The sequence below is a fragment of the Gorilla gorilla genome, chromosome 2, assembly GCF_029281585.2.
Source record: "Gorilla gorilla gorilla isolate KB3781 chromosome 2, NHGRI_mGorGor1-v2.1_pri, whole genome shotgun sequence".
NCBI classification, from domain to species: Eukaryota; Metazoa; Chordata; class Mammalia; order Primates; family Hominidae; genus Gorilla; species Gorilla gorilla.
In genome coordinates this window covers 145,064,527-145,075,153 of record NC_086017.1, presented here as the reverse complement: position 1 = coordinate 145,075,153, position 10,627 = coordinate 145,064,527, and the positions used below count along the sequence as shown (strand labels likewise).

The window sequence follows — 10,627 nt, the reverse complement described above, 5'->3', positions numbered from 1 at the left end:
GAACATAATGTTAAGAAAAATGCAAGTCATAGGACAGAATATACAGTTTGAGACATTATATAAAATTCAAAAGATGCAAAACAAAAAAGTATTGTTGGAGGACACATCCAAATGTGATAAAAACTCAAAGAAAAGCCACGGTTCTGGATTTTCAAGCTGGGGAGAGAGGGAGGGGCAGAAACACCTGAGGGCCTCAAAAGCACTGTAATATTTGAGTGCTCCAGCCAGGTGGAGTGAAAAAAACAATCCCAAAGGGTGATATACTGTGTAATGCCACTTACATAAGATTCTTGAAATAACACATTTATTGAAGTGAAGAACAGATTAGTGGTTGCCAGAGGTTAGGAAGGGGTTGAGGGTGGGAGGAAAGTGGGCGTGGCTATAAAAGGGGAACATGAGGGCTCTTTGTGTGTCAAGGAACAGAACAGAAATGTATCTTGACTGTCTTAATTCCAGTATCCACATTATGATATTGTAGTATAAAGTTCTGCAAGATCTTACTCTTGGTGAAAACTAGATAAAGGATATACAGATCTGTCTTTTTTTTTTTTCCTGTTTGTGACTCTACAATGATCTCAAAAATTTAATTTAAATAAATATATATATATAACACAGCAAAGGGCTCAGGAAAACCAAGATCTTGAAGAAAATGAAAAATATAGATGATGCTGTAGTGCTATATGATCTAACGAATATCTTTGAAAAATAGTTTGGCACAAAATTAAACATACACTTGTTTTTATACCACAATTTATCTACTGACACATATCTTAGAAAAACTTCACAGGGGCATCAAGAGACATGTAAAGAATGTTGATGGCAGCATTGTTTGTTAATAGCAGAAGCAAAACTGAGTGCATTTTCCATGTTAATTTCCTGGTTTTACTAATCAATGTGGTTATGTAAGATGTTATCACTGGGGTAGCTTGGTGCAGGATACATAGTAACTCCCTGCACTGTTTTTTATAACCTCTATGTGAGTATAAAATTATTTAAAATAATTTAAAAAAAGGCCAGGCGTGGTGGCTCACACCTGTAATCCCAGCACTTTGGGAGGCTGATGCAGGCGGATCACGAGGTTAAGAGATTGAGACCATTCTGGTCAACATGGTGAAACCTCAGCTCTACTAAAAATAAAAAAATTAGCTAGACATGGTGGTGCGTGGCTGTAGTACCAGCTACTCGGGAGGCTGAGGCAGGTGAATTGCTTGAACCCGGGAGGCGGAGGTTACAGTGAGCCGAGATGGCGCCGCTACACTCCAGCCTGGTGACAGACCGAGACTCCATCTCAAAAATAATAACAACAATAATAAAATAAAATAAAATAAAAATTTTAAATGACACATTTTACTGAAAATCATTTAAAAATTGGGGCATAACTAGAATACTAGCCAGCAGTGAAAATGAAAGAACTGCTGCTACGTGAATTAACAAATGGATCTCACAAACATGATGTTAAGAAACATGCAAGTCAGGACAGAAAACACAGTTTGATACCTTATATAAGATTCAAAAGATGCAAAACAAAACAAAGTATTGTGAAGGACACATCCAATGTGATAAAACTCAAAGAAAAGCTAAGATTCTGGATTTCCAAGTTGGGGAGGGAGGAAGGAGAAGAAAGCACCTGGGGGCCTGAAAAGTACTATAATATTTGAGCCCTCCAGCTGTGTAGAGGGTAAATGGGCACTCAGAGTGATAGGTTTTCTTCGTAACTTACCTATACACAGCACATACTAAATAGGAAGATTTAAAGAATTTTTTTAAATGGAACGCACAGATTCTATGATATGGAAGAAACTCTTTCTAGTGAGGTTGCCAAGCTGAGGTTCAGTGGCCACATTTTCCACCTAGAGAAAATCTGTCTGCTTTAGGGCAGGTTAAGGACAAGACCCAAAATCAGGGGAGATAAGCAATGATAGTTGGAGGAGAGAGACTTGGAGCAGAGCAAACTTGGAGACAGACAGGCTTGCCCAAGCAAGCCCCATAAGTCAAAAAGGGGGTAACAAGTGTCCACAAGAAATCTGGAGGTGAAGGTTGTGTCTCACTCCTCTTTCTCTTTCTATAACACATGCGTGCACACACCATCGTGTTCACCGACATGCAGATTGTTATCTCAGATAAATGCTCACTGAACAGCCATAAATGAACAAGACCACGCTGTGGCAGAACAGTAAGGGACAGCTTTGTAAAACCTCAATTAACCAGCATGCCTTAGGCTCAGGCTGTCCTGGGAGTGTTTCTAGCGCTTGGCGTCTGCTTTGCTCTCACCCACTCACAACTTGGTCTGTGTGCCTCGATGGACCAGGCGAGTAGAGGCCAAGGAGAGGTCGCCCACATGTCCTCAGATAGCTCATTGTCCAGATACACCTAATTGCCAGGGTGGGGAGTGGCACTGTCAGCCTGGCGACCCCGGGATCAAGAAACGCAGGGCACTGTCCTGGAGATAGTGGCACTGGCATTCAGAGCGTCACCGTTCCTTCTCTCCCATGGGGCAGGTTAGGATTTAGCATAAAATGATCCAAATGAGCAGCTGGTTTGAGGTAGGCGCGCCCTATATTGGCAGCTCCTCTCTCGCTGGCCAGGTCTGCGGGGGCACCCACAGACTCCACAAGAGGCCGCCCAAATAAAGGGTCTAGGCCTCGAGAGGGAAGGGCGGGCTAGAAGCCACAGGGGGCAAGAGTCGAGCCCCATCTGCGCCAAGTACGCCAGGTTTCCCTAGGTCGGTCCGCCCTGACGCGCCTCGCCACACCCTGGCTCTCCCCCACCTTCGTTCCTTTCCGCCCTGTCGGACGACAGCGCTGTGCATCGGTGTCTCGCGAGGTGGAGGAAGGGACTGGCATCTAGGTTTAAAAGACCAGAAACAAATGTCCCCTGACAATTTCTGTCATTTTCTGGATTCAAAAGAGGGGTAGAGTGGGGAAGACAGACGCAGCGGGGCAGCGAGAGACGGTCCCCCCCGGGGGGCTCTCAGGGGTACGGCGAGGAGGTTCTCTCCTGCCCGGGTGCGGGCTCGGGTGGGCGGGCGCACGCCCCCCAGCCCCGCAGCGCCGCGGGCCCCGCATGACATCAGAGGCTGGGGAGCGCACAGAGCGCAGGCGCCGGCGGAGGAGGCAGGCGGGAGGGGGCCGACTGGCGCGGCTCTGGAGAGCGCTCCTCCGCCCCGCGCGCCGTCCCTGCGTCCCGCTCCGCCCGCGCCTCTCTCCCAGCGCCGCGCCTCGGGCGTAAAGAGCGCGCCCCTCGCACCGCAGCCAGTGCCGCCCGCAGCAGCCCAGCCCCAGCCTTCCTCCCCCTCCTCCTCTCTCTCCTCCTCCTCCGCCGCCGGACACGCAGCCGCAGGCCGGGGCCGGGACGCAGCTGGGGAGTCAGGGACGCGCGCAGCCAGCCCTTCCCCCTCCGGCTCCCGCACCGCCGGCCGCCTCCCCTCGCCCTCCTCCTCTCCCCTCCCTGCTCCTTCGCTTTTTCCTCCTCCTCCTCTCCCGGCCCCGGCTGCCAGCACCATGTCCGCAGGGGGAGATTTTGGGAATCCACTGAGAAAATTCAAGTTGGTGTTCTTGGGGGAGCAGAGCGGTAAGTACCCGGCTTAATCTCTTGGCTTGTCGCCGAGTCGACCCCCGCCGCCCAATCGCCCACCCCATTGGGACCCCCGGCCCAGGCTCGGAAAGGCCCCTCCGTGCCAGGGTAGAGGAGACGGACAGCGATGGGGAGGTCGGGGCGGGGTCGGGCTGGGGAGGGGCCAAGGGTGAGGACGGAGGAGGCGCTGGAGCCTGGGGTGGAGGTGAGGGTGGGCTCTGGGTGGGGGGTCCGGGGTGTGGGTGCAGGTGCGGCGCTGCAGGGGGCCCGGAGGGCGGCGGCTGGCTCCGCGGCGCTGGCCAGGGCGTGAAGGAACCGGGCTCGCTGGCTAGCTCACACTGCGGCACCGGCTGCGGGCGACCGCGCAGGTGGCTGGGTGCTGGCGGGGGTGGGGAGAGCGACGGGCGCCCTCCTTGGAGAACGAAGCGAAGCTGGGGTCTGGCCGGGCCCCACTCCGCTGCACTGGAGGGGTGTTCCCTGCGGACCCTGCTGGGAACCATGCGAAAGGGCACGTCCAGGGCCTGGGACAAACAGCCACCGGGGGAGAAAAGACCAACACCTGTCTCTGCTCTAAAGAGCGAGTACAGGCCGTAGGGGAACGGGGCTCCTACCTCCCCTGGCTCACGTCCGACTGGGCACAGAAGGTTCTAGACCCGCTGCCCTTCGCCGGCGCTTGTTAGTTTCCTTGCTGCCCAGGGATCTGGGCAATTGCAGTGAAGGCTACCCCAACTCGAGGCGATTTGGGGAATGATACAGGAGCACCTCACACCGAGAGGCTGTGAAGTCTGGCTCTGGGCAGAGAAAGGCCCAGGCGACACGCCCTGCCTAGCTTCCCAGCACTCCTCCTGAGAGCATCGGTGGATTCTTCCCACCCCCACCTCCCAGCTCACCGCCCTTCTTGGGGGAGGGGAGGTCACCCTGGCAGTCGGCCAGAGCTGGGGGAGGGGGAGACTGCTTCTCCGCTGCCCGGCTCCCTCCCCAGGAAAACATCTCTGAAAACCAGGTTAGTCCCTAGAGGCGGGAAGCCCAGATTGAAGGGCAGGGACCCCTCTGCCACCTGTAGGAAGGAGTGGCTTTCAGAGCATCCCTCCAGAGTCCTCTCGCATGGGGCTGCAGGGAGACAAACTGAGCTCTGGTCAGCTCTGCTCTGGGAGAAGGCTGTCCTTGCGGGACAGGACCGCAGCTCTGCCTGTGCAGACCAGTCCTGTTCACCTGGGTTGGTGCCTCTCTGACAAGGGGGGCCAAAAGAAAGGCAGCTGTGGGAGGACTGGGTGGGCCCAGGAACAGTGCTACTGTGCTGTGTGTACATGAGGGTTATGGAGGTCACGTGGCTGGCTCCTGTCTGCTGATACTCATTGCCTAAGATGGATGGTTCAGAGAAGGACGTTAGAAGGTAGTGTCCAGGCCCAGTATGGAGATGGGTTTGGGGAACAGGCTGGGCATTTCAGAAGAAGATCCGCTCAGCCAGCCAGCGTTTGCCCTGGATTCTGATTGCCTGTTTTTAATAGATCCCAGTTTCATAGAGCTGACCGTACCCTGTGTCTGGAAGGGATTGTGGTGGTATTCACATCCCAGTGCTAGTCTCACCCGGCCTGGAGCCCTGGGAGATAACCTGCAGGGATCAGGCAGCCTGGGGGTTGAATTCTTAGCTGTGTTGTCTTTAGTAAAATTTGAGGCCTCTCTGTGACTCACTTTCTGTCTCTGAAAAATGGTTGCTTGAAGACAATTCTCTTACTTCTTCATGTTTCTTTAGTGCCTCTCAAAGTGCCTGGACCGTGGTAGGTTCTCAGCAAACATTTGTTCTAAGTCTGCACAAGCTTCAGAAAGGACTAGGAGTTTGGTGAAGAAAGTGTCTCTGGTGAGTTTGAGGGAACATCTGGGCTCCTTCAGAATCCCTGATGAACGTAGGCCCCTGCTGGGCTCCACAGACCCCCTTTGCTCCCAAAATCACAGAAATGAGAGCTGAAGCCTAAGAAATGAACCCACCACCTCTCCCATATGTTCAAATGGGAAGTCTGAGCCCCAGGGAACAGGGAGACCTTGCCTGGAGTCCCAGAGTCCCATTGTGAGTTGCTAATGCTTCTGGGCTGGAGCCCCACCTCTCATTTCCAGTCCAATATTTTTCACTAGCGTGTCATTGTGAAGTAAGATGACCTTGAATTGGGGAAGCCAACAACTGGGGAGCCTCCCCAAGAGGGAGTAAGGGTTGCTTCTGTCCAGCCAGGCTTATAGTTGGGGCTTGTGACTGGTAGGAATGCTGAGTAGTTGGTAAGGAGCAGGGTTGTGGGCCCTTGGAACATGGTCATTAGAGAGTCACTGCTATCAGTGAGATGGGCTACTGGCCACCCTGGTGCCTTCTGTCAGGGAGTCCCAAGGCCCTGAAAAGCCTGTTTCCAATTTCTTGCATTGTTAGTGGGTTCTTTTAGGTTTTACACAGCTTTTGAGTTAGGTAGGGGACATGTATGTGCATCTCTAAGCCTTATGGGATGGGGAGTCACCTCCACAGCCGCTTCTTCTACCTTGCCTGCACAGTTTTGCATCTGTTGGTCATTTGTGCCAGCATTCTCTACAGCCTGTGCAGTGGAGAGAGCCTCCTGAGGGCTGGCCCTCACGCTGGCCCTGGCTCGCTCTTTTTATATGATCTCGGAGGTCCCTTATCTTCTGTGCATGGGGGACTTGGGCCAGCTGAGCTCAGCGGAGTCTTTCAGAGCAGCATGGGCTTGCCGATATGAGCCGAGTGCCCTGGAGACGGGCCAGGGGAAGGAGCTGGAGGGATGTGGCTTTATCTTATTTCCTGTGCCTAGCATAATGGTGGCATTTCTCTAGCCTGGTGGGCAAGGGCAATGGATTCCCAAGAAGAGTGGCGTGCATGGACCAGGGTGTGGAGCACACCCTGGGCCAGATAATCGCAGGTGGACATCAGGTCTTTGAAGATACCAGGGAACTGGTTTGAATGGGAGGCCCTTGAGAAGCCACTCTGGAGGAAATACCTCAAGCCAGTGAAAGAGCCCCCCTCCTGGCAGCTGTCCTCCTGGCCTGTGGAATATAGGCTGGCTGACAGTGTCAGCTTGGCACAGGCTGGGATTGTGGGGAGGGTGCTGTGGACCCAGGATGAGAGATTTCCTTGTGGCAGGGAGGCTGTGGAGTCCCACTGGTGCCAGATGGCTCTCTGGGTCTACTGGGTATGCCCCTGTGCTGATGGCAGTGGTAGGAGACATGGGGGGGGCGACATATATCAGTCCCGACTGGGGCATTTGATGGCGTCGGAGAAGACAAGCAGGAGCAGGTGTTTGAGGAGGGGAGAGTGGGCCTGTGGGACCCACATCTTCCTCCTAAGCTCTAATGGCATTCTGTCGGCTTTTAGGCCTCACTTGGCACATCTCAGTGTGTGTGGTGGGAAAGGAGGGTCAGGGATGCGTCTGCTGTGCACTCTCTTCTTCTGACCTCCCCTTCCCCAAGACTCTTCCAGCAAAAGCAGGAAGACTGGATGGAGATGCAAAAGCTCTGTCTGCTTTCCTAGCTGAGGACGGCAGGCCAGTTTCTCACTCTGACCAGCCACCTGCCTGCCCTGCCCCTGGTATTGTGCTGTTGGAGGTGCTGTCCATGTTGAGCATACTGTGAATAGCATTCCTTGGAGCTGTGCGATGAAGCGACCATGCAGGCAGCTGCCTTTTTGTTGTTCAGTTGTTTGGTCATTTGTTCATGTATCCTTCCGTCCCGCTCCTTCTCTCTCCTCTCCTCCCTCCATTATCTGTTTATTTATTTATTCTTTGAGCGTATTCCTGCCCTCCTGGAACTTATAGTCCACTGGGAGCACAGACATTTGTGGATATAATTACAGTAAAGGTCTGTGAGAGCCATGATGAGAGAAGAACAGCTGCTACTGGGGCCTAGAGCAGGGGCGCCTGACCCGCCTCTGGGGGCTGGTGTCAGAGGCAGCTTCCGTAGGCTAGCAAGGGATGCTTCTGTAGGCAGTAGGCTACTGCTACTTCATCTTTGGGCTGTGTGTAGAAAGTAGGTCTTGGAACAAGCCCACCCTACCCAGAGGGCCTTGCCTGTTCTTCTGCTCTGCCCTGTGGAAAGTGTATGAGGTGGAGGTTCAGAGGACAAGGGTGACTCTCAGGTATCTGGCTTGGTGGTACTGAGTTGGGGCTGTCCCTGTACTTTCAGCCCATTCCTCTGTGGTTAAGGGTTGATGATCATTCAGTGGCCCCCACTGCCTGGAAGGCTTACTCCTCTGCCCGCAGGCTGACCCATCCTGACCCCTGCCCTCCCACTAGCCACACCATGGAACACCTGCCCTCCTGCAGGGAGCCCTTCATCAGCCTGGTAGATGTGCCAGCAGCCCCTCCTAGCAAGTTTCCTCCTCCCACCAATTTCCAGACTTACCTGCTCTTAGGTGCTCACTTCCTCTCCTGCTCCCCTGGGTTACCAGCCCACCTGGCCACACACCATGGCATAGCTTTGGTTTTCTCTGAACATTTCTTAAATACAGTCATATGCTTCCCCATGACCTGTCTTCTGTTGTCTCTGTTAGCTAAGGATTTTAAAATGTTAACTTTTTCAGGTACAAAAACCGTAACTGAATTTTAAGCATCTTCTGAGGACTATGTCTTAGTCATCATTTCACCCCTCCCCACCTGCAGGTGCTTTGTGCTTATTAAGTATCTTGATTTGAAAATGAGATTATTCTTGCTGTGTGAGATTTGCTGATGGCCCATCAGTAGATTAAAAGTGAAGGAAGTTGAGGTGGCTTTGAAATAGGATTCCTATTTCAAATTCCTGACACCTGCTGCTTTTTTAAGCCAGATTTTTTTACCAGCAATATCTTAAGAATCTTGGCTTACTGCAACCTCCGCCTCCCGGGTTCAAGCAATTCTTGTGCCTCAGCCTCCCGAGTAGCTGGGACTACAGGCCCACACCAACACGCCCGGCTAATTTTTGTATTTTTAGTAGAGATGGGGTTTCACCATGTTGGCCAGGCTGGTCTCGAACTTCTGACCTCAAGTGATCTGCCCACCTCAGCCTCCCAGAGTGCTGGGATTATGGGTGTGAGCCATGGTGCCCAGCTGGATCATTTAACCTTGGTCATGCCCAACTCACAATTCATCTCAAAAAACCTGAAGTTCTTGGGGGGCACTTCCTCATTCCTAGTCTCTGAAGAAATACATGAGAACAACCAGGCCACCAGAGGTGGAAAGGGACACACCGGACCTCAGCTTGCCAGAGCTCACTTTGACATCTGGAAGAAATCACCCTGTTGCCCTGAGCCTTAGCTTCCTTCTCTTGATTTCTCTCCTCCCAATTTTTCTCCTTTCCTCAGTGGCTGGCATAAGAAGGGGCACCTTTGTGGAGGTTGGGTACAGACCCAGAACCTTTGCTTTTTTATTTGTTTAAACAGATGTGTGTGAGTGAGAGAGTCAGACAGACACCAGGATGAGAATTAACCTGTACTTGGTATAAGAGGAAGGTGGCACCTTTAATCTGATGATGCATAGCAAGAGAACTTGCCAGCAAAGAAAAAAGAAACTTAGAATATGTTCTGGCTGCGTAGATGTAATAATAATTACTGTCTTTTGCATGATCTGATGATCATTATCATTTGCAGCCCCCAGATTATAATGAATCACATTAAATTATAACAAAATAAGGCTGGGCGTGGTGGCTCACGCCTGTAATCCCAGCACTTTGGGAGACCAAGGTGGCAAGGTGGGTAGATCACTTGAGGTCAGGAGTTCGAGACCAGCCTGGCCAACGTGGCAAAATCCTGTCTCTACTAAGAAGTACAAACATTAGCCGGGCGTGGTGGCGCATGCCTATAATCCCAGCTACTTGGGAAGCTGAGGCAGGAGAATTGCTTGAACCCGGGAGGCGGAGGTTTCAGTGAGCCGAGATGGCACCACTGCACTCCACCCTGGGCAACAGAGCAAAATTCCATCCCAAAATAAATATATATATATATAAAACAAAATAACCTTATTGTCCTTTTGTTCCTTATTCTATCCCTAGAATCAGTCTATGACTATCTTTATAGATGTTGCCCCGACATTGCAAACTTTGCAAACTGGCCGGGGCCAGGCCCAAGGGTGGTAACATTTGTATCCCATCCAGGCTGCAGATTTCCCCTGTCCTCCCCACCCAAGTCGTCCATTGTTGCCGAATGCATCAGCCATTGAATGTGTAGGGCTCTCTGGTTTCAGTGTGGATAACTTTGGGAAATTATTGGACAGAACCACTGGGGAAGGTGAGAGAAGGCTAGGTAGAACAGCAGAATTCATAAACATTCAGGGTGGACTACCGGGAAAGCTGATGGGCATTTTCTCTGCGTCTGCCATTCTTTTCCATTTCTCACCACAGGGAAGAGAAGCTGGGGGAGCTCTGGTGGAGGTTGCCAGGGAGAAGTACCAGACACGCCCTGAGATGGACAGCTTTTGTTAGGGTGGAAAGACAGGCTGCCAGGAAATGGGGCTCCAAGCAGGGCCTGGGGACTGGAAGCCCCTGGGAACTTGGAATGCCAGGCCAGTCTTTGTTTCCTAGAACAAGGGAAGGAAAAGATGAAGACTCACAACTCTTAAGGACTCCTAGGATGTTCTTTACCATATCTTGGGGCTTGAGATTTCAAAATTGTTTTCATTATTTTCGTAACTTTTGCCCTAAACAAAGTAAGATCTTTTTAAAAAATATTGACTGATATACATAATTTAGCATTTTAATAAAGTGATTTATTTTTAGTAGAAAAACTTATTTATTCTGATCTCTTGGTAGCAAGGCCAGAGGGAGCCCAGGTGACCAGATCACATGCTCTGGGCCAGCCATCACCTGTCCCAAGGGGCTGACATACCTAAGGGACGGGCCCAAGTCCTGAGGAGGCAGATGATACCTCACCCCTGAGGGCAGAATAGAGCTTTCAAAGCAAAGGTTACTTCCAGGAAATGCATAAAAAGAATGGCAGCCTGTGTCCTTCCTCACATGAGTTCACTCTCGTGGCATTTATTGAACATCCACTATGCCGGAGGCTCCACACAGGGCACTTTTTATCTTCCCAGCCACCCTG

At 51.7% G+C, this 10,627-nt stretch overlaps 1 protein-coding gene across 3 annotated transcripts in view; it reads left to right on the top strand.

Moving 5' to 3' along the window:
* The first annotated feature begins 3,086 nt into the window (after positions 1 to 3,086).
* The window catches only part of RAB6B (RAB6B, member RAS oncogene family), a 71,666-nt gene continuing 64,125 nt past the window's right edge, over positions 3,087 to 10,627 (top strand). Inside the window, exon 1 of one of the 3 annotated variants that reach the window (XM_004036337.5) lies at positions 3,087 to 3,570. In XM_004036337.5, coding sequence (XP_004036386.1) covers positions 3,501 to 3,570 — 70 coding nt within the window. In that variant the 5' untranslated portion in view covers positions 3,087 to 3,500. Of the gene's footprint in view, positions 3,571 to 4,556; positions 4,577 to 5,377; positions 5,432 to 10,627 lie in introns of those variants that run through there. The other 2 variants (XM_063704210.1, XM_055382814.2) reach the window with 2 other exon arrangements.